This window comes from Acanthopagrus latus, chromosome 4, assembly GCF_904848185.1.
Source record: "Acanthopagrus latus isolate v.2019 chromosome 4, fAcaLat1.1, whole genome shotgun sequence".
NCBI lineage: Eukaryota > Metazoa > Chordata > Actinopteri > Spariformes > Sparidae > Acanthopagrus > Acanthopagrus latus.
In genome coordinates this window covers 15,022,447-15,046,234 of record NC_051042.1, presented here as the reverse complement: position 1 = coordinate 15,046,234, position 23,788 = coordinate 15,022,447, and the positions used below count along the sequence as shown (strand labels likewise).

General features: G+C 40.3%; 2 protein-coding genes across 3 annotated transcripts; both read right to left on the bottom strand.

Annotated features, from left to right (window-relative positions):
• Positions 1-39: 39 nt before the first annotated feature.
• On the bottom strand, positions 40-15,831 carry pir (pirin). The gene is made up of 10 exons (XM_037096338.1): positions 15,730-15,831; positions 14,299-14,410; positions 14,134-14,226; positions 10,892-10,972; positions 7,982-8,188; positions 6,180-6,264; positions 4,718-4,762; positions 1,493-1,575; positions 1,271-1,337; positions 40-1,157 (listed from the first exon to the last, which is right to left on the bottom strand). Exons 2-10 carry the CDS (start codon positions 14,389-14,391, stop codon positions 1,039-1,041), a joined length of 873 nt encoding a protein of 290 aa, XP_036952233.1. The 5' UTR covers positions 14,392-14,410; positions 15,730-15,831; the 3' UTR covers positions 40-1,038.
• A 259-nt stretch (positions 15,832-16,090) lies between these two features.
• On the bottom strand, positions 16,091-22,238 carry zgc:113276 (uncharacterized protein LOC553748 homolog). 2 transcript variants are annotated; one of them, XM_037095903.1, is made up of 10 exons: positions 22,159-22,238; positions 20,575-20,773; positions 19,793-19,977; positions 19,498-19,713; positions 18,510-18,900; positions 17,647-17,780; positions 17,301-17,540; positions 17,007-17,168; positions 16,452-16,541; positions 16,091-16,371 (listed from the first exon to the last, which is right to left on the bottom strand). In XM_037095903.1, the coding sequence occupies exons 2-10, from the start codon at positions 20,771-20,773 to the stop codon at positions 16,201-16,203; spliced, it is 1,788 nt and encodes a 595-aa protein (XP_036951798.1). In that variant the 5' UTR covers positions 22,159-22,238; the 3' UTR covers positions 16,091-16,200. The 2 variants fall into 2 exon arrangements, with proteins under 2 accessions (XP_036951798.1, XP_036951796.1); XM_037095901.1 differs by lacking the exon at positions 22,159-22,238 and adding an exon at positions 21,198-21,327 and having other exon boundaries at positions 16,092-16,371.
• Positions 22,239-23,788: the final 1,550 nt, after the last annotated feature.

Genomic DNA, 23,788 nt, shown 5'->3' with positions numbered 1-23,788 from the left:
GCAGGTTTGCAAATATAATAATGATAAGACGTTCAAAAAAATGTTTCACAATATTTTAATGTGGTCTGTGCAGGTCCTTGGTTGTACAGGTCATGTGCTATAGCAGCTGGAAAACCTTTTTTGTTTTACAGCAGCTGGATAAATTAGGTAAAATTAGGTTTCATTAACAATTCTGAGGCAAAATATCAAGCCCCTCATGCAACATTACGTAGAAACATTTTTTATCCGGTCATTTTTGCATGATTTGGTGCAACACCACTGTTGTAAATACGAAACCCAGCTCTGTAAGAATTTCGTTCTCATTACGTGTTCACAATGTTATGTCTGTGATCCTGCACTCTCTACATTCAAGTTATATAGTGCACAAACTGTGTCTAGCTGTGACAGAGACAACATTCAGTCTATTACACTTAGACACTCCACCGTCATCATGATTTTGAAGCTGTTATTTTAAGGTAAAAAAAGTTACATGATGTTGCTTTAATGGGCCAATTTAGCTGCATTAATTTGCATTTCCATTACTAGTTTTACTGCAGCGAGCTGAGCCAAGCTGCGCCTGGGACTGGCCTTCTCCGGAGTACGACCAAAGTGCGCCCGCCCTGCTCCCAAGCAGACAAACCTGTGACGACTGCCCCTCTCTCCCTCAAACGACCCTGTGTTGCGAGACTAAACTCACGTCTGGCCATGAAGCCTGAGAGAAAGACTTTTTTAGTTTATCTCCACTGTTTGTACTTTCAGATATCTGATGTATTTGAAATTGTAAAAACAACCTGGTTTCAAAATGTCACGGTAGTTCCAACAACGGTATTTTTCCCAACAGCAAAAGTAAAAAAGAATTAAGGCTTAAATTCAAGTGTCTGGAGCCGTAAGAACATTTTAACCACACAAATCTATATTTTACATGGAAGAAGGGGTAAACTACAATTCTGCAAACACTGGAGCGGGACATCCACTCCCATACGTAGCACTTGGATGTGTTACAACATTCTATAGCGGTAAGTAAAGCACACATTGTCAACAGGGAAAAGAGTGTGGTGTTCAGAAGGAGTCTCTGATCTTGGACCTCCAGTTACCAGCTCTTTCAAAGCCATTTCTGCATGTCTGGTAGTCACTGATAGTCTGTCTGATCTCCTCCTCTGTGGTCATTACAAATGGACCTGAAGGGCAAGGCACAGCACACATTACAAGCTCAGTGACTTCTGAAACATATAAAGCAGCTCTTCTTTAAAGTAACTTATTGGCAACATGAGGGGATTAGCAAATGACGCACCGTGTTGTACAACAGGTTCTTTGATAGGTTCTCCAGCGATGAGCACAAAATGGGAAGCTTCAGAGCCCTGAGGAGGAAATGAGACATCACCTTTCATCTGTAATTTTATGAATTAGTGGTTCCCAAGTGAGGGAAGTCCTCAAACAAGCACATCAGTAAAATCCTCAATTAGGATAATGGTGATTGGTGGACCACTGATCTTGATATGGAGGAGTGTCTCACCTTGTTCTGAACTTTGACACAGTCTCCATCTCCAAACACCACAGTGTGATGGGGCTCTACCCTCTGCTGCTCCTGATCTGGACCTTGAAAACAAGAGGTCACGGTTCTGTCCTTAAGCAATGCTTTAACTTTTGACTTATTCAGTTTCAGCTGAAATCTGCACCCACTTCACTTCATGGTAAACACAAATTTGACTCAGCCTCTGGCTAAAACTGAGACTGAGGCCTTGGTGACTGTGTGGCCAGCAGGGGGCGACCCCATCAGTTTAAAAAAGAAGTTCGATTGTACATAAGCTTGTGTGAAAATGACTCTACTTTTCATGTGATTTAACAGTTTCCTGATGAGTTGATGGTCTCCACTGCTAGATAATAAATGTCTGATGTGCAGTTAGTAAATTATGGTCCCATTTAGACAATTAAGCAGGGTATGTTCTTCATCAGATCCAATCAGGATTTCCAGCCAAGCTCGACCAAAAATGGCCACTTCTGGCTCCTAAAAGCCAAGATGGCGACAGCCATAGAGGCTTCAAAAAACAGTTCAGCAACCATTTGGTGCTGTCACAGTGGGCTTACACTTGGACTCATTCATTCACATACTAGAATACTTACCTTTAACAGGACTACAATAGCATTCAGTAAAACAGTGTGGGCCCATAGAGTGATCGCACTAGAGACTTCTGCCGACCTAGCTGGCTAATTTCCAATTAAGCGTTATATTATGAGTCACAAGTCATTTTGCAGGGGTCTGACACTCAGAAAAATGTATCCACCATGTAACAGCTGCTTCTTTCACAATTCAAGCTCACAGGAAAAGAAAGTGAATTACACGGTTTGGCCACGACAAAGGCTGGCTTCAAAACCTGGCACTCTTCCTGGGGCCTGTGTCTTACACTAACTTGTGGAGTCCATGCCAACTCCATTGAATGCTGTGATTAAACAAAAAGGGGACAAGACATTAATTCTGAAATTCATGGAATTAAAAAAAAAATGCTTTACTTTGTTATCAAATTGTTGAGCTTGTATTATCATTTGTGATGGAAATACATGAATACATTTGAAACTAATGCCAGATAGAAGCATCTTGCCTATAGGTCTCAGACTTTCTGCCTCATAATACCTCATAAGTAAAGCACATTATTACTGTTACTTCTTAATCCAACGACAGTGAAATGAAGAGAAAATGAAACATTTAATTTGGACAGTGCATCTTATTCATTTCTGCCAAAATGGGTCAGTTATGTTAGGAAACAAACCACAGAACAAACATGTTGATTATGGTTTGAGGTCTTGGAGCTGTTTTTGATATACTTGTGAAAACAAATGGGACTCTGTGACTTCTGGGAGTGAGAACTTCTCACTTGGGGAAACCAAAAACAAAAACATTGATGGCCTAAAGTCAATTATGGTCAATTAGTGCGATGGGGAAGAAAATTGGATGAAACCTGTTCAGAGGTTTGTATTACTTTGTGAATTTTCCCGAAAAAAATAGATTATTTGCTGCTCATGACGTGCATCATTGACAATAATGTTTGTACATCATACAAGTATGGAGCTTAACAAACCCACTGAGAGTTAAAGAGAAATACAGGCTAGACACCTGCGTCTTTCAGACTTGACCTGGTTTAGCACTTTGTTTGCATGCTGCAACACTTTAAGTACTGACACTAAACGCTGAGAAAGCCAGACAACTTCCACTTGTGGTCGATGCATTCATCAAAGCCAGCTGGTCCTGATTTGGCCAGACGACATGCGGAGTCGGAGACTTCACATTCAAATAACTTTAATCTTTGCAGCCATTTTCATCCGTCTCTTCTCATCAAAACATCTGCCAGCAATTACCACCAGTCTGAGAGATCCTGCGGTGTAACGATGGAGAGGAATCAAATTGTGATGAAATTTTATGAAATAATAAAAGGAGGGGAATTCTGACGGACAGCAACGGGTTTGAACAAACTAAGAAAGCCTCTGAAAATGAGTCCGCTGTCTGGAAGGGTTTGTTCTCATGCGAGGGGAATTCCCTGATCATGTAACTGGGCAAATAAGCAGGAAATGCAGTATATCAGCTGTCAAACGGACACTGATACTTACACCATGAGGGTCAGGTGATTCATGTGAGGGTGAACTCTGAGATGGTCGCAATTTATATACAGTAGCACAGTGACGGTAGGTAAACTTCAGATCGGACTGGAATGGTCAGAATTCTGAGGAGATCAGTGTCAATATGCATCCACCACGTTTAACACATGGGCCTATTGAATGTGGAAGGGGGAGTAATGATTGGAATAAGATAACGCACATATCTGTAACGTGGACATGGCAGCACGAGGAGCAGTGAGGGAAGAGTGTAACCACTGTTGTGTTTGTATGGCTCCGTACATCAGTCAAGTTACTCTTCCAGAGCCGTGGCGTTGAATAATGGCCAGAACATTTTTTGCGCCGATGCCACCACGATGTCCCATGTTCCATTTAACTCTTGAACTTTTAGATATCAAATGACATAACATCATAATTTCATCCTTTAAGACATGTGTATGTCAAATTTTATTGAAATGATTAGGGGTCAACCAATATGGCTTTTACAAGGATACAGATGGTGCTCATTAGAATTCAAGGAGACTGAAAACTGATATTTGGGACTGATATTCATCAGTGAAAATGAGTCTTTGTGGCCAAATTTCTAATCTAACAACAATTTACTTAAGTACTGTTGTTAAGTACAATTTTCTGGGTTGATGATACCCAGCGTAATTGTAGAATGAATTCTTGAATTATGACCAAAAATTGAGCTTCCTGAGGTCACGGTGACCAAATTCTAACCTGTTCATCTTTCAGTCATAAAGGCCATTTGTACCAGATTTTGAAGAAATTCCCTGAAGGCCTTCTTGAGATATCACATTCACAGGAATGGGACAGACAGATGGACGGACAATCCGAAAACATTACGCCTAGGGCCATGGCTGTTGCAGAGGCATAAGAATAGTGAAACAAATGCATAAAAAAATGAAAAAATAAAAGCAATTTCTAGTCAGATCAAGATCTTCACCCCACATTTGTCCCCAGGGGGCGCCAGAATCAACAAAAAAAATGCAATTTCCGTATAGCAGCTTTAACCCAAACAGCGACAGACAATGTCCCGTATGGATTCATGAGAGAAATAAAGTATCTCTTGGTTTGAAAGTTGGTGTACAGTGGGCCTCTCTGTTTTGAGATCTTGAATTAGACTCACCAACATGAATGGATCCTGATAGTGTGTAGATGAAGGCAGTCCATCCTGTCAAACACAGAAATAATAACTGTAAGTATATGTGTATAAAAGTAAATATAAAATGCTGCCCACTTACAGGTGGCAGATAGAAGTTGGAGAACACAACACTGAAAGATCATCAACTCTGGCAACCTGAGTCAGATATTGAGCCCGATTTGTACTATTGCATTACGTTAAAATGTAATATTTAAATGAGAAGTAACTTCCCCTGTTTTCCTGCGTTGTAAAGCTCTCACTCTCTCTGCATCACTCTTAAAACGCTGAGCTGTTTTGTATTAAGTAGTGTTAAGTATTAAGTTACAGCTATCTCTTAAAAAATCTGTGGAGTTTTTGACCACGATGGAGACACCTTTCACACTTTTACACTGATCTACAAACAACACAGAAACAAACCATGATTGTGTTATAAGAGCGGGTTACAGTGCCGTCCCTTAGTCTTGTAACTGTCATTTTTGCTAGTGGCCACTTTTGGTATAACAATGAAAAGTCCTCTGTGTCCCAAAAAGCATTTTCTCTTTAGACCACCATTGTGACATGAAGCCTCCAGCTATCAGCACGCTAAACTAACTCTATAATCATCACTTTGTATTGGATATTTTCAAACCATGGGGGTTTATTGCTTGTAAAACTTTTCTAAAGTGGTGTTGAAAATCATGACTGATCATTTAACCGACCACCCTCAAAACGCAGCTTCTGCCTCAAACCTTTAAGTATCTTCTGGATAAAAATCTCAATGTGAAAATGTTTTATTTCTTTTTTTTATTTAGTTTCGCTGTAAAATTTACATCAGCTTATTTTTAGAATAAGATAAATGCCCACGTGATATAACCTAGTACAACATAAATAAATATCTATCCCATTTAGATGATGAATATCAAAACTGCTGCAACACAATTAAAAAGTTAATGTTATATTAACTATGACTTGGTCACATACAGTAATAGTCAATGTAACACCAGATCTAGACACCTTTGAGTTTTTTACATTAGCCAACATCAGCCACCAGAAGCTGCTGGTCATGCCAGGTAAGTAAGGCTCGAGCAGTGGAGTGTGTTGAATCGAGCGTTACTGAGGGTTTTTTTTTTTAATCATTAAATTGAACTTTTTTTTTAATTTGGAAGGTGAACAGATAGTGTTGCTTTAAATGTTTGTTTTTTTTAAAAAAAAATCTTTTCTGCAGCTTTTGACCAAAAAACAAGAAAGGAATCAAAAAAAGCAGGGTAAGCTGCTTTTCTTTTCCATTACAAGTCTCTGGGTTCGTCTCAGGGAGAAGACGCTTGGGAGTAAATTTCCTCCAACAGGAAAGAAAAATGAGGAGGCCATCCAATCAGTACAGTATCTGCTTTTGAGTAAGCAGCCTTACAAAACATTTATAAGCCTTTACAAAGTCACTGTGGTGTAAGCATGAATGTTTCTATCCTACCTGACGGCACAGGCTGCACATGAAGAGCTCCTGCCTGCAGTGTGAAGTCAAGGTACAAGGTCGGTGTCCTCGTAAAGACCTTAGACTGAAAGAGAAAAAAGACAGTAAGGAATATGCTGACTTCCTCCGACACAGCCGCAAGCTTGAAATACTTCAATATTTAACACTTGTGGCTTTGTGTGTGTGTGTGTGTGTGAGTGCGTGTGTGAGTGTCCAAGAAAATATTTAATTTGACAGAAAACACATTCATGCAAACTCTGAAACAGTGGCGCCAGTGACTGTCACGGTCATTTGTTTATGACCTCAGAACCATCTGCACGTCTGTTCCCTGTGAACTGTGAGTTAAATCTGCTCTGTTTTGTCGGGCATAATCTTGTTGTCTGGCTCGACACTGCTAAGAATCACTTGGGTTTTCAAAGATACAATGTCAGAATCTGTTATTGGAGGTCTGCGGCTTACGCGTCCTTCACTACACAACAGTTTCTTTGTGCGTTTTTATATTTCAACTTTTTTATTTACTGCGAGTGAGACATTTCACTAGACAGAGGCAGTAATGGGATGGCCTCTTCTAATATAGCTAATGTCTGATAAAAAGCAGCACAAGAAAATGGTGAAGGGGCAGCGGAGGAAACAAGGAGAAAAACAGACTAAACCTCCAGGTTCAAGGGGCTTTTACCTTTCTTTTCCTGTTTCTTTTATCGTGTCCTTATCCACTTACCTGAGCAGCCAATCAGAGTGATTGAACCCCGGGCCCTAGCACTTGCACAACAGTAACAGTAGAATATCTGTGCACAGACAGTTAGAGACTAGCTGGTGAACATAACGGAGCCTTTTACAGTCATAAAAGACAGATATTCCCCGAGGAGTTGGTTCTGAGACATGACATGTTAATGTTGAACAAAATTAACAAAATAATGAATAAACAGATTAAAAAAAAAACATTATTACTGCGACTTAAAATTATGACACGAGCGTGGAGAAAACTGGCTGCTTTGTTCATCTTTAACGATTTTAGGAAAGTCTGTTCCAAAAGCAACCTTTACGAATTTTGTTTCATGGGAAACATTCAATACTTCAAATTCTTTCTAATTTGAGGGACTTCTGTTCAGTATTTATTATCAGATATAGGTTGTGATCTAAAGTTTATTTCACTTGTCCGCTGCAGTTTGGAGTGTTATCTTACTGTAGGGAACAACAACATTTTATAGAATAACGGCTCAATGACCTGTTTTAAACCAAGAAGTTTTAATGACAGACCACAACTTGCTAAGTCTCATGCCCTGCAGTAACCTCTTCCATTGTACAGACACACACCCACCCACACACACACGCACATCTGCACTCTAAGTCATCCCTTGCAGGCCAGGACAATCTGCTTCTCATTTGCTGTTTCCTCTTTTCAAACAGACTCTCCTTACACTCACCCTGGTCAAACAGTGAGGTTGACGGGCATTCTCACACACACAAACACACACACACACACACAGGCGTGCGCAAATGCGTGTTTATGTCACTGTTTGTCAGTTTTTTACTGTTTGCCTCGAGCATCCAGTGAATGAGCAATCACCACGAGACCAACAGCTACCAGGAAAGTAAACATCATGTTCAGTTTCAAAGTGCTCCTCTGACTGCAGCTTCATTTAATGATGCTGCAGTGACATCACGAGCCTGTAGGAGCTGAATTCTAAACACACACACGCACACACACACACACACACACACACACACACACACACACACACACACACACACACACACACACACACACACACACACACACACACACACACACACACACACACCTTTACTCCTAAAGCCTCTCCAGATATCACAGACACGGTGACTCCTCCCTTGCTGGGTTTGGGGATCTCTGAGCCTTTGAGTTCCTGGTACGCTGGTTCCACCATCTTGTCCCGTCTGGGCAGGTTGACCCACAGCTGTAAGCCCACCACCGGCTCCTCCGACACGGGCATCTCAGCATGGACCACCCCCTTTCCTGCAGTCATCCACTGGTGGACAAGGAGACATGACTTACACACATAAGCCTAAATGCTGAGTGTGTTCACAGATTACGCTATCTGTATTTGCATTGTTAGTTGTTGAGGCCGTAACATTGTGTTTGTTAAGTAACCAGAGATGAGGGATGTTCATTAGCCATGTATGTGGCACGGCACGGTCGGTGGACTGGTCCACACCTTTGGTCCCGACAGAAATAACTCCACAACATTTTGAGGATGACACTTTCTAGACATAAACTGGTGAGCGATGTTGCAACCCTGATTCTACATCTAGTGAGATCAGCAAGTTTTATGACATCTGCAAGGATGTGAACACAGTTTGGTCACAGTCATACTGTAGTTAGTTAAGTAATAAGTAATAAATGGGGACAAGCGAGTACACCAACATCTGTATCTGTTCAAACATATAAATTGCCTGTATTCATACTTGGAATGGGCTTAAACAAGAAGTGGATGGTGCTTAAACAGGAAGTGGGTATGACTAACCAGAAGTTGTTCACTCGAGCCTGAAAGTGAAACACGTTGATCAGAAGTTATTTGTATTATTCATTAGGAAAAAAAAATTACAGAACAGCCTCATAACTGAGTTTTGCATCCATGTTTCTCAAAAGACAAATTAAAACTATTAACAGAACAAGTTATTTTTATAAAATTGAATGAATTAACTTCAGTTGGCTACTGAGGGAGGATTTTTCTTCATCAGGTGTACTGATACTGATGCATATTGTTTGATGTGCATAAAGTATCTCTTGATTCAATATGGATTGTGATTCTACAAGTATTGCAATTCAGTATAATGATTTATTGCAGTTTTTGTTTGTTATACTACACCATGGGAAACAGTTTCATTATACACTTCTGAAGACTGTATATCAAGAGCCATTATTTTAAAAAAATGAACATCACATGACAATTAGTCGCTCTGAGTTTTATTTCGACTGCATCATTGCTATACTGCATAAAAGTGGTAAATCAAATAATATATGAAGTGTGCTACATTTAGTTGTTCACACTCACGAAGCCAGTTCTATAAGAATACTAAATAAAATGGAAAAATATAAACATACAGTCTATGGGGATGAATTCTCATAACTGTAGTGATCACCATAGCTTTGCCTAAGTTGTGCTTCGTTTAAATGTGATTAAATGGTGAACATAGTAATCATTATAGACACTAAACATTACCATGATGACCATGTGAGCATGTGAGCATGCTGATGAAGCTCAGAGAGAGTCTTTGAACACCTGTTGTTGGTCTACTGATACATATTATCCATTTTCAGCAGGATCATACAGAAGATGTGTTACTGTCACATTATGCATTAACACAAGTCTGGACTTCTAAGTAAAGCAAGACAAACATGATCATCAGTAAAACAGAGTTCCATTCTGATCGGCTCCATGTTGTGATGCCTTCTTAAACACGCAGCTGGTTTCAAGGAGTAATTCAAAACACTGGATGAAAGTTAAAACGCTTCTGCTTCTCCTTTAGGCCAGCTGTGATTTTCCACTCCTGTTAAAGCTTTGATTTCAGGCATTCATTGTGATGTTTGGTTTCTTTGATTGCTGAGTGCTGGGTATTAACTCTCACAGATCTATTGAGTAATATAAAAATGCAGAATACAAAACCACAACTAGACACTAAAATAACAGAGGCAACACAGATCTGCGCAGTGTTTGACATTAATCAAGGTACATTTAAAATACCTTATGGTACATGTAATACACATGCAGTCTAATTTGGAAATGAGCTGCCTGTTTGGTTACATAAAGAAGATGGACACCGTGTGTAAAAATATTTTGATATTTTTAATATTAATGTAAAAAGTGTATGATTAAAAAAAAAACAAAAAAAACAAGTGTACATGTATATACATTTTATAGATTGAATGATATCTCAAACAATTTCTCTGCTCCCCACTTCCTTTAATGAAACCCTCTGGACGACTGTTTGAGTGTTCCCTGAAGGACCCACATGACGTCTACAGAGGGTGCACGTGGTGCGTTGGCGTAAATTCAGCTGAACTGACTGAACCTCTGCTGTGGATTAATGCTGAGTCAGCAGCCTGTGTGTGCGTGTGTGTGCGTGCGTGTGTGTGAGTGTGTGTGTGTGAAACATATATTTTACTACTTTAAAAACACAGGAAACAACCCTCAGGGCATGATATCCAATTAGTGTGAGTGCACAACATTTTAATGTACATGTAATGAGTTTGTGGGGATTTGCTTGCTTACGTCTGATTCTGCTCTTTTATTTACAACTGGGCCGAATGCTTCTCATTAATGTTAATGACTGCTACTTTACCATTAGTGGAGTACAATGACACATGTGGACAACAATGATGCACTGTGAGATAATGTGTGTCTCTTCAACGTTTGACTTTGCTCCTCGCTCTCTGATGGATCATCTGCTGTCACCTGCGTTTCATCAGAAATTGTGGTGACATTACCTTGAGCAATGTTATGGATTTCTCAGGAATGGCACATCTTTGGAAACATTTGGGATAATAAGTCCAAATTTCATCAAAATGTATATCAAAGCTCAGAGATCTTGTTTCCTCCTGTTTCCTGTGCCAAGCTAAGCTAACTGATAAGTAGCTTACTGCACAAACAGTCTTTTTAATCAAGCTCTTTGCTGGAGGTCATTCTTTAAAGGTCCTTGAAATGAATCACAACATGCCAAAAATTCAGTACTTGCAGATCTCCAGGTTTCAGTCGTCCTGAATGACCACAGAAGTCTTCATGGGCCGTGACCCCTTCCAACACATATGTTACCTGAGGAAAGATACACACGTCTTCAGCTATTTCAAAATTGTACATGCTGACCTCAAGCAGATGACAGATGAAATGGGCAATAAACTCTCTTTCGCATCAGTGGTCCAAGTTTTTCTTTAACTCATGCCATGAGCTTCCAAAAGCACGTGTGCGCTCGTTTCACCGCCCGAGTGGTCAAACTGGACAGGAAGAGAAGTGCTGATTGTGAGGTCATCGGTTCAAAGGTGAACATCTGTCTAAGGGAGGAAAGCTGGGGCCCCTGCAGTGAGCTGCCTGTGATCTGTCTCCACAGCTGTGTGATCTCAAAAGTCATGCGAGTGCGGGCAAACACACCTGCTGAAAGGCATGCTGGGAGTGTAGCCTAGTCCTGTCCACCCACACTGGGAGATTTAAAGTTGCATCTGCCAAATAAAATACACTCGGAGGATCGTCTGGCAATCTAAGGACAATATCTGGGTTGCTTAACTTTTTATTTTTTTAAAGGTACAAATCCAACCTTAACCCGTTAATGACCGTAGTACTAGTGTTACTGCTAAAACCACAGTGTAGAATTAAACAATCATTTAAAAAAAAACAAAACAAAACAGAATAGACTTGTGGAGAGTTTCATGTACAGCATTAAGATGAATAAAAAGACAAAAACAAGCATAGTTTGCAGTGGAAGCTGTAACAAGAGCAACTATTACATTATCCATTCAAAAAGATGAACAGTTATTAAATTAGGCAACACCTCTCTTTATTCAGACACACTGAATAAAAAAACGAAGCCCAGGAAAAGCTCAAAAGCTGTACATTTCTTACACACACAGAGCACTTACTATATGGATGACTGAAGCAACTACTCGCTTTCAGAACCCCGCTCAAATGTATCGGCCCCTTTCTAAAAGCATCACTGATTGATTTTGCCACATCAGGCAAGAGAACAAGCGGTAAAAGGAACACTGACTTATTATTGCCTCATGAAGTCATCACGGCTTTGAGAAAGCAGTCATCCATTAACACCTTGAGTGAACATATTAGTTTTCATCTGGAGTTGGGCTTCTGTCCATCCAATACTCACTCGCCTCTCAGTTCTGTTATTGCTTTCTACCGAGGTATGTTCGAATCAAATCAAATTTTTATTCATGTAGGCCAAAATAACAAACATGATGCCTCGGTGTGTTCATGAGTCATCATTAATCATCAATCTATTAATCACTTTTTTTGGAGAATTCAAACGATCAAACATGTATTTACAGACAATCAGATCAACACAAACACATCAAAACATATATTTTCATACTAGAGAAAAAACACTTATCAATGAGGAAATGTAAAACATTCGATATTATTCATTTTCATCCATTTAGTAACTCAGCATTGGTTGGATTTTGTTGGCCCAATTGTTGGATAGCATTATTATTTCGTAATTAAGTAACACTGTGTTTGCTTTGCTCTTTACACATTGTTCTTTTTTCATAATACATTTTGCATCAAATGTAGATCATGGAAGTGGTTCTCTAATGGATACGAGTCCGACATACTGTATTTCATATATTATTAATGAATACCCAGTACTCGATTCTTAAAGAAAGCTCAAACCTCAGGAAGCTTTAAAATGTGCATCCCTACTACCAATCCTTAGAGAAATGTCTGGCATGTCTGTCATGTTCAGCAGGTAGTTGCTAACTTTGGCTGTTTGCTGTTTGGTGCTTAGAGCCCCCAAAACAACGTCCTAAAATAGTTTCATTTGTCAGACAAATAGCCCCCAAAAAGTATGTATTAAAAAAATCTTACATTAAGAAGCTGTACACTACTCTAAAGTCTGCCAAGAAATAAAGACAGCAAATAATGACAAAGTACAGGGAAGGAAAAGTGGAAAATAAAGACAGAGGGGAAGCTGTGGGTTATGAGCGAATAGAGAAAGTTAGAAATATGTCATAAAACACATCATGTCATGGAAATGGGGCAATATGAGTAGAAGCCTGCATTACATAAGTGATGTATGTAAGTAAATAAGGATTCAGAAACTTTCATCAGAAGGGCAGAGCGTTGTTTCACAGGGAGAGGACAAAATAAATGTAGAGATCGATTGTTTTTATTAAAAAGACTGCTGCAGTAATTATCATATGTCTGGGTCCTACATGTGTTTGAACTCTCAGTTTTTAATAATCTGACCAACATGTCAACATGTCGGGAGCAATGGTCAGGGAAGACTCTCTCTGGTGGAGACATGACGCAAATTATGCCAAACTCCTACAAGAACAAACAACCACAAGACCAAAGATCAGGACAATTCCTCTCTTTCAAAATAGGGGATTTCTTTTCTTTTTTTTTTTTATGAGTTAGGTCATATGTCATCATAAAATCTTTAGTCCGAGGCTTTCTGGGTTGGACTCGACACTAGGCAAACTTAACAGCACCATCATTTACAATATATGTGATACATTTGACTCTGCATGATTTTTTAAGTCTATAAACCAAAGCAAAGTGGCAGCGCAGCTTCCTTGTCCGCACACTGTCGTGTTGTCTCCATCTAGTGGTCAAAGTAGGAGCTTCACTCCCTTAGTAACAACTCTGGGTCCTGCGCTTGTGAACTCATGCTGCTTTGTCAGATCTTTGGTCAAATAGCTGTACTGGTTCAACTTGTAATGCAACACCTGTGCTACCACACTTAAATTCTTACTTGGCCTGAGCTGAGTTGTGAAGTTTGAAAAATGGGGTTGTTGCTTTGTGATAAAACTTTAAAGATTGTGTCCTACATAACATATTCTGCAAGTGTAGCTGTCATTTCATGAGGTTTCAATTAATGATTTTCCCTTTTGATTAAATTTTGGAGAGTGTTCTTGTTTGGTCTATTTAGTGTCATGAAACAAATCAGAACCTCAGGGCTACCGAGGGAGAAAACTATAGGTGGCATTTTGTAAAAAGTATTCTTAAAACCTCATGATGTTAATCTGCAGCACAGCAGAAATGATTGCCGCTAATGAAGGCAATAAAATAGCCAAGATTTCTTGGCGTAGTGAATAAAATATGGTTTAAGGTAAAGTAAATGATTTAACGCGCACTATGCATGTGTTTAATAGGCTACAGACTCAAATGTTGACGTTTCTCCAGCTTATATGAAGATTTGCTGCCTCAACTAATAGTTTGGAATTCTTCAAATCTGAGTCAGTACTTACTGTCTCAAACCCTCTGTGAGGATGGTCTGGGAAACCTGCCGGCTTGCTCACTCGGAACTCATCCAACATCAAGAAAGGATCCAAGTTTCTCAGCTGGAAATAAAATATGCACAGTATCACAAGGTGTTGACAGTTGAATTATGTCAAAATCGTTGAGGAACTCACCTCCTTTCTACCGATGCTCCTGCGGACACGAGCACCGACTCCCTCCGTCTGCTCCACGCTCAGTACCGTCCTCTCCACTCTCCTCACATTCATCGTGCTGGGAGATCTTTCACTGGTCCCCACAAGAACAGAAAAAATATCTTAATGTTCCTTAACCAAGGACAAAATGACAGTGACAAATGAGTCAGCGTCTTTTTCTTTATGCAAACTCTTCTTTGAGATTGAATTTTTTCTAAAAAAAAGCAAAACAACTTTTTAAGATGTTGAAATTGCCAGTCAAAAATGAGAGGAAAAGTTACATCAGGTTTGTGATTCGAGCCTGAGAGAAACAGTTTTCGTTGCGAATATTGATTTTCATCTGATAAACACACAGTTTTGCAGTGATCCCCGCAAATGTGGTTCTCAAACACCAAGAAGTGACAATGACATGTGACGGAGGCAGGATATATTACAGTTTAGACATAAACCTTTTCATCTAAAATGACATCAGTGCACTGACACAGTAAAGTTCACAATTATAAATCTCTAAGAATCTTTTTCTACAACCTCTGTCTCAAAAAAGATACTGGCACACACATCAGTGTACATGCACACCGATACATCTGTGATGGGCCAAAACTGGCTAATAATATATAACATGTCGGTCAGGCTCTAATCATTACTGTGATCCACTGTGGGTCAGAAACAGTCGTGTTAAATACATTTATTCAACTATTGTTCTCAACATGCAAAGAGTTAATGGCTGGGAAACAGGTAACAAAAATTCACCCAAAAACTTGAATCCTCAATATCCTATAATCTGAATTGCAGTACATTCAAAAGATTATTGTAGCTGGTGTTTGATTTGCTGTATTATGAAAGTGTCTTGTTATAAGCAGACAGAAGGACCTAAACTTGATGAGCAGGAGAAACCTGTCTGAAAACAAAAAACCGCAAAGATATGTGACGTGACAAAACAACCGGAAATGTCACGCAATCACAGGGTTTTCCCGGATTCAGGACACTTCAGGAGGGTTGGCCAGGTTGCTCCTCTTGCATGACTAACAGAAACTGATCTGACAGCTGTTGAGTGAATCAGCAGAGCGGTCAGCTGAGCGGATCAGCCGCTCGTCAGCTGATCTCAGCGGGGTGTACTCAAAAACATTCGCTAACATCATTACAGGGAAGCTCTGCTTGACATGTGTCACAGTTGCATCATCTGTGAGCAGGAACTGTACTTGCTTCGTGAAACATAAGATGAGGCAGATCTGATTTCAGATCAGTTGACAGTCGTCAGTAGGTGCCGAGTCCTTGTTGACAACTCTGCCTGTTCATTGGCTTTGCATTGTTTCTAGTGCAGGTGGAGCCTGTTATTCATCTCACTTTACGTGGAGGAACAGCGCTTATGTCAATGTTAAACGTTAACCTACATTGTAAAACACGCCCACCTACCTGCAAGTATACGACAACGATTGTTTTTTCCTTTTTTTGAATGACTGCCACTTTATTGTCGTGTCCTCCGCCGTCTTCGCCTCCTCAGGTAGGATTACAAACCGGAAGTCAAGCAGAGGGCGTGGCTTAAGAGAAGTCCACAGTGTGATGGACAGAGCTGGAAATTGTGACAGTCAGTGACAAAGAGTTCTACCCAGGACTGGACAGTCAGTGATCCAAACATGCTAGTTATAGTTACTTATAGTTTTCAGATCAGAGATTCTTTGAGAAATAATATTTTGGAAATATTTATATATATTCTTAATATTAGTAAGGGATATTGGGATATTTTGGAATTTCACCTGAATGTTTATTCTGTGTTATTTTTATTTTGCATTTTGTGAATATGTTTGGTCCCCAAAAATAATGTGACACATTTAATTTGACTTTTTATTGCATATCCACTAAATACTAAAAAAAAGTATGCTGGAGTTAAAGCCATAGCAGGCCCCGCATGTGTTGAATATATTCCTCAGTTTTAGATTTCTCCGCACACAGCTCTGAACACTCTGCATCATCCTGTCGTTGACGGAGTTTGATGTTCTTGGCGATTCGCATACTGGCAGCCTGCCCGCCAGCCAGGTTGACTGCGTGAGGTCCAACCTTTGTGGAAAAAAATGGACACATTGTCTGTAAATGAATTGTACAGATTATTCTTGAGACCTACTTTTGCGAAGGTGTACCTGGAGAGCGGTGTACTGCCCCATGAGGTAGAGCGGGCACCCTTCTGCCCACTGTAAGCTTTCTGAGATGCACGGCCAACCATCCATCACCTTCACGGCAGAATGACACAGACACATTTTTAGGAATTTATCTGTATGGGTCAGGTTACTTCACGAAAATAGAGCATGTGGGTTGATCAGATTAATACATTGCTCCCATCTCACCATCCTTCAATTTATTTTAAAACCTTTTTTCAACCCCACCAAATATGGATGTTTTGCAGCTGTCTTTGGGGCAACATAACCAGATATTTTGAGCCCAAACACAATCTTTTCCTGAAACTAACCAAGTGGCTTTTGTGCCTAAACCTAAACCTAACAAACAAAGCTTTGTCACAACATACACTAAAACATTTAAGAAACATTGGGCAGTTTCAACATATCTGTATGACAAGAAAAGTTCAAGTTAAAAATACGAAAGATATGAAATTAACATACAATGCCAACTTTCATTCTGGTGATCGGGTCGTCTATGCACACAAAATAAGCATCAACACATTTGCTCGTCTGACCCACCTGAATGGGGAATTCCCTCATCACCTCAGAAAGCAGCGGGTCTTGTCTGACATCAAGTTTGCAGCCGGTTGCGAGCCAAATCATGTCTCCTGTCCAGCGCTCTCCTGTGCTGAGGGACAGACTCCAGGCTTGGCTCCTGTAGCACCATCTGGCTTCACTCACCTGCGCAGTTGCATGAGATTCAAATAAAGACCTTCTACATACCTCACATGTTACATCACCCGTCATGAGATTACCAGATAACTTTACCCCATCTCACTACACCCTCGACTCTATACTAGGATGCTCGCGTACCTCACAGTAAGTCTTGACGTCCACCTGTCCGCTCAGGATGAACGGCTGCAGGTGGATGTAGGCCTCTGGGGTGACGGCCCCTCCTTTCCTCGCCTGGCGGATCATAGCCAGCCGTTTGTGGAGACTCCGCTCGTTATAGAACTGTCGCAGGTACGCTTGGCCGTCCATCTTGATGCCGTGCTCCACATGGGAGTACCGACCCACCAGGCTCTCCACGTCACCCACGTCAAACTGTTTCAACTGTTGAGGAGCCAGTGGAGACGGATACATGTGTTGGAGGCAGACGGGTGTATCCACAGTAAGTCTTTATGGTTGGTCTACATGCAGTTTCACACTGTCACTAGACCTGCAGGTGCTTCCTCATGACCCATGTCACATGGCTGGCACCTTGCTGCAGGGCGATGGAGACGACATGAGCGCTGGTCAGACCTCCACCAACTACCATTACTCTCTGCCCTGCCTCACACACTACACACAGCTCTAGACACACATGAGCAAACCAAAAGCATCGGAAGAGAAAGGACAGTGTTGCAGCGAGGACGAGGGATCAGAGGCAAGGAAAACTCAGGTGAAAGCAAAGTATTATTGGCAGGTCTGTCACCAGAATAAAATGCCGGCATTGTACGTGTTTGCAAACCAGAGGTACATGACAGTAATTTAAGCAAAAACATGATGTTTTCCTCATCCTAACCAAGCGGCTTATGTGCCTAAATCTAACCAGAGTGAAAGCACAGCGTTGTGACAAGAGAGAAATGGAAAATTTCACATAAACAAAAGCAAAGCTGCAATGTAAAGCATTCAGTTATAATTGGTGGTTTAGTGGAAACGCACTTAACTAACACTTACTCTGGCGATTAGGTTGCTAGACAAGAGGTTGGTTCAGTATTTGTGATATTCTGACTTGATATCAAGACACTTTACAGCTGTTGGTGGCGACAGAACCAGGTAAGCAAAAAAGGATGTTTTCCTAATCCTAACCAAGTGTTTTTTTGTACCTAAACCTAACCGGATCATAAACAAAGCAGTGTCAGAAAACATATGAATATGAAATACATTTGAATACTGAGCATGAAGAATCCTGAAGTTGTAACATATCCATAGTTTGCAGAAATCACATTGCAAGCATTCATTCTGGCAACCTGAGTACACTGTTTCCATGCAAAGCTTTTTTTTGTATTATTGTGATTTTACATAAAAGTGGCGTCTCACCTTGAGTTAAAAATGTCTCACTCTCTCTCTGACAGTCTTGAAGTTGCTGCCGAGCAGTTGTCAGGCAGTGCATCAAGCGCACCGTGTGCTGCAGACGCTCCTCTGGGTAGCTCTCTCCAATACTTTTCACCCATGAAGGGATGTTCGCCATCTGGGCACGCGTTGGACCTGTTGCCATAACGACCTGACGGGCTTTCAGGACGAGGCCCTCCCGAAGTTGGACTTGAAAATATTTCACTCTCTTTCTCGAACCGTCTCCGTTCCTTTCAGTCACTCTCAGTTCATCCTTTGCTTCCTGCTCCTGTGTCCAGTCATTTTCTTCTTCCATCACAGGTGTGACATGCTCCACCGTTCCCTTCACCAGCACTCTGTCCAAGCTGTATCTCTCCACCTGTATGTTCAGATTCACCCACATAATAATTTGGGAGTTAGCAATGCTCAGATTTAGGGGCTCATGCTGCTCAAAGGATGATGTTGGCATTGGATTCACACCAACAACGCCCCTTTATTCCAACAGAAGACAAACATTTTATGATTTTGGAAGTGACTTAATGCTTTGAGTAATATATCGTTTAATGCAGTGACTCTCGACCCTTTGGAGTTGTGACCCCCTAGAAAATTGGCTACCATCCCCTAGCAGATGATTATATGTGATTTTCTCTGTTTTTCCATTATTTGAAATAATTAACCTCAACATCGAGATAAGAAATAACTCTAGCAAGCACAAAGCAAAATTCAAACTACATCAAAGGTTATTTAGATGCAGGCTGCATGCTTTCTTTTCAAGCCACTTTATTGAACAGAGTATGAAGACCTGAGAGAGACGTTAGAGAGACCAGTAATTAACACAAATGAAGATGGTAATTTACAAATAAGTCAAGCAAGGTGTTTTTAGTATCATAGTCCATGTGACATTAAACATACCATGCAGAACACACACACACCCTCACATGCACGTGCGCACACACACACACAGACACACACACACCTGCTCTTTAAAGAAATCCACACTTAGTTTGGTTCCTGGCAGACTGAAGGATAAACTCTTCTTGAGTGTTGACGAGACGTTGAGCCGTTTCCTCTCCTTCTTGCCGAGCCTCGTGTCGTTAAAAAATGCATTGTCGTCCAGAATGTAGACCTGGTCTGGAAGACTGTGCAGTTCGGCTGAGCGATTATACTTTAAAGCAAACTCCTGCAGAGCTTTCTGTGAAGGAAAACATACACACATGTTTATTTACATTCATACAAAAGCAAGTTCTCTTGTCTCTTGTCTGTTTTTATACCTTATTGAGAGGGTCTGTGTGCACCAGTGTGTGTGAGCGCAGGTGAGGGATGTTCAGAGCTGTGAACTGGCTCTCCCACAGAGAGGTCCACTCTCCGTAGGAGTCTACCACTTGGAGACTCAGCGGGGGGCAAACAACCCTCTCTGATGTCATTGAGTGTGTTAGTTGCTCCTCCAGTGTCACGCCTGTAGAGACCAACAACAAACCACATGTGAACTGAAATATGATCTAAGAAGAACCAACACAATATTCAGACTTACTTAAATGGTTTAACATTCTTACAAATGATGAGAACATACTCATGATCATGATTTCTGTGCGCAGTTTATAATTTAGATTATGACTTCAAAATGATTATTTGAGACCAATCTCAAAACAGGATCACGAAAAACTAACAAAGGACAAACTCGAGTTATGAGATGACATTTTAAAAAAGTGACTCTGTCTCAAAACTGAAACCCAATGAGAATGACTCATTATCTTTCTCTTAAGTCATTTTTTTGCCACTAAATCACAAGTTAAATTATAACTTGCTAAATCAAAATCAAAGGTGCAATATGTACGAGAGAATGAGCAGTTTTGAGCATTATGTCTGTGTATCATGTTGCAAAAGTAAGCATGTTAACAAGCTAGCCCCAGCCTGTCCCTGTCTCAAGGTCCTGTGCTGGCAGTGTAAACGCTGACGCTGCCCTGGTTCTCTGGTGGCCAGTTTTTACATACGGCACTTTTATGACTTCAACAAATCAATCAATTCATTTCTTTCAGCTCTAAGTGGAGTATACCAGTTGTTGCCCTCCTCTTCCTCCTGCCCCTGCAGCGTTTGCTGTTGGATGTTTGCGGGTCCGCCTGAAGCCCCAGAGGGTCCGAGCAGGAGGGGGAGAGGGGGTCCGAGTTTGGAACAGGGTCAGGGTTGGATAGCAAGGTAGCGAGGGTCAAGGCATGAGGGCCTCCCCCTATTATTAACACATCGAGTGTCACCATCTGAAAACACACACAGACACAGTACAGCAAAGTGTTAAACAGTTTGCAGATACAAGTGCTTGAGTGAGTCGTGCTTTCAAAGCCTGCTTTGTAACCAGATTTGGTTCCTTAAAATGCAACTTTCACTCAATGGTGGTTTACTTTTGTGGATCAGTAGCTAGTTAAGTCATGGTTAGTGCAGTGTTCATTACAATTCAATAGGAGACATTAATAAATGGTATGAATTAGTGGATACCCAACTTATTTTGTTGCATTTTCTATTCATATAAGTCAAAAACATCATAGTTTGTATTCCAATGTGCTTCAGATCATCCCACACGTAGCTCTAGTTTCACTCTGTTGAAATCAATGAATTGTTCCCGGAGAAGTTAAGTTGTGAAAAACCACAGCAGTGAGTCACACACATCATGCACAATGTCAGTACCTGGTTGGGTTTTGATCATCAGCTTATGAAAATCTCTGAGATGACGGTGGAGCGTGGTCGGTGTCTCAGCTCAGCGTGCGTTGACTGACCTGAAAGTTTGCGACAGTGGCGTGCGCCTCGCATGTAACTCAATCCACCTCAGCGTCTACAGATTTAGCAGGACTTCACCAGCTCGACGGGGAAAGCTGGAAATAGCTTCAGTGTGTGTGTGTGTGTGTGTGTGTGTGTTTGTATAAATTTAGTAACACAGCCCATCACAGTATAAAGACAGTAAAGGCGCTGCACCAGCTGATATGTTTGCAGTCATGTGAACGCAGACTGTAACACGAGCTTTTGTTTCTTTTCTTTTCCTTCATTTTACAGGTTAAAAGTCTTTTTGGGAGTGAAATACACAAGACAACATCATTTTAAGTGTTAGTGTTAGTATAAAACAATAAAAGACAGAAGAAAGGACAACAAAGCCGCGGGTTGGTAAAATTGTTGGAATCAGCAAGTGCGAGCTAGATTTTCAAAGTATGTATGAAAATCCATCCCCTAGTGGTCAGTTCTTTTTTTTTTTTTTACCAACCACAGCCTCAAATGATAAAAAAGAATAGTTTGACATTTTGTAAAATATGCTTATTAAAGGGGGAGTTTGCAGGATTCAGGGGCCTTTAGGGGGATCTATTTGAAGACAGGCAAAATTTAAAATGAAGCTGTCATCAGTGTATAAGCATCTGAAACTAACAACCACTGTGTTTTTGTTCCTTGAGAACAGTGTTGGGCAACACTTTCTTTCAAAATGCAATATGTTACATATTACTAGTTACCTTCATTCAAAGAAATATATTACCTTGCAGTATTACTGTTTGTAAATAAATGAATTATTTATTATGTTACTTGATAGTAACTTAAAAAAAAAAAAGCCCATTACAGACTGATTAAATAGCCGAGATTTATTGGAAAAGGTCCCATAACTGACCGTTACAGTTTGTGAAGAGCTGTTAGCTATTCCTTCCGTTTCTTGTTAGATGGTTGATTGTAGAACCATGTGAGTTATTTACTCCCCGCTGCAGAGTACCTTACAGTAACAGAGGAAGTATTCGTGTTCCAGTAGTTCTCGTGTCTAATGTAACAGACTGTAAAGTGGACAGCGGCCATTTCCTCTTTTCAGGATTTTGAGTCTTTATGCCAGTGTTTGACAGTAAGTATGTGTACGTGTGTGTGTGTGTTTGCTCTTGGTGTTTGTTTACATTCAGTTCATCACTCTGCCTAAAGATCCACTGCTGGTGATGGTTATTCTACTCATCATTGCATTTTTTGTGAAAAAGGTGGGGCGTCTCAGTAAGATCTAACATAACAGTGAGCGGTGTTTTCTACTCATTTATGTAACTCGTAATGGTAACGTGCCAGCACACGTCACTCCTTCAGTCAACTCGTCGTTGTTTGGATCGTTTAAGCAATTTTGAATGCTTGTGGTTCTGTATGCACTAAATCTGAGGAAAAAACCTTTAAGTTTTGTTTGTTGGTTGGTTTGTCAGCAGGATTACACAAAAATTACAGAACGAATTTCCGCAAAACGTGGATGGAGGATGGGTCTCAGCCTGGAACAGACCCACTTCACTTTTGGTGCAGATCTGGATAAAGGGACGGAACCAGAAGTTTCAACATTTTTGTTTATCTTTTAGGCAATATTGGATGGATCTTGATGAAAACATTTATTAGAAATGGCCGATTGCAGTTTGAGTCAAACCAGTGCATATTTGATAGGACACTTGAGGGATATTTCTGCACATTTATGTGGTTTTTTTTTTTTTTTTTTTTTTTTTTTTTTTTTTTTAAGGAGACCTGCAGACCAGCCATTCTTCTGACTAGCATACTAACTATTTTTCATCTCCACCTAATATCTTTAACCAAACCATGAATGGTTTCCAAACCAATGTGTTTTTTGTGCCTAAACCGGAGCAGAGCATAAACACAATACAAAAAAAAATATTGAAAATTTTACCTACACAAAAAAGTTGCAACATAAAGAAACATCCAGGTTTGACTTATCTGTGGTTTTGTGGAAACATAATTTGCCAACATTTTTCCTGGTGACTGGGTTGGACGGAGTCTGTTGAGGTCTGCACTCTACTGAGTGAAAATCTAGTTATGCTAGTAAAATACACAAAGCACAAAATACTCTTTTTTCAATAAGTCTTTTTTGATAAGTCTTTCACCCATGCTGTTTAAGTAGAGCAGACAATCCACAAGAAATAAACTGACAGTCTCCTCTTTAGATGTTGTTTGTCTTGTATTTTTATATGTTTAATGTTCCTTTTTCAGTTGTGAAAAAGAACAAATAAAGCAAACATATTCCAATCTTTCTATAAACGTAGACCCTCTAAAATCTCAGTTGAGCAGGCTGGCTCTCGGTCAGTTTAAAACTGGGATTACAAGCTATTAACTGTAGTCTGATGCATGTTCGTTTCAACATTCATCGTTTTTGTGTGTATTCATTCTTTATTATGTGTTATTATTGTGTTATTAATGATCCTCCAAGATTTAAAGCAACATCATGTAGCATTCTGTGTGATGTGGTGCCCCCCATAGTTTCTGAGAGCGACACC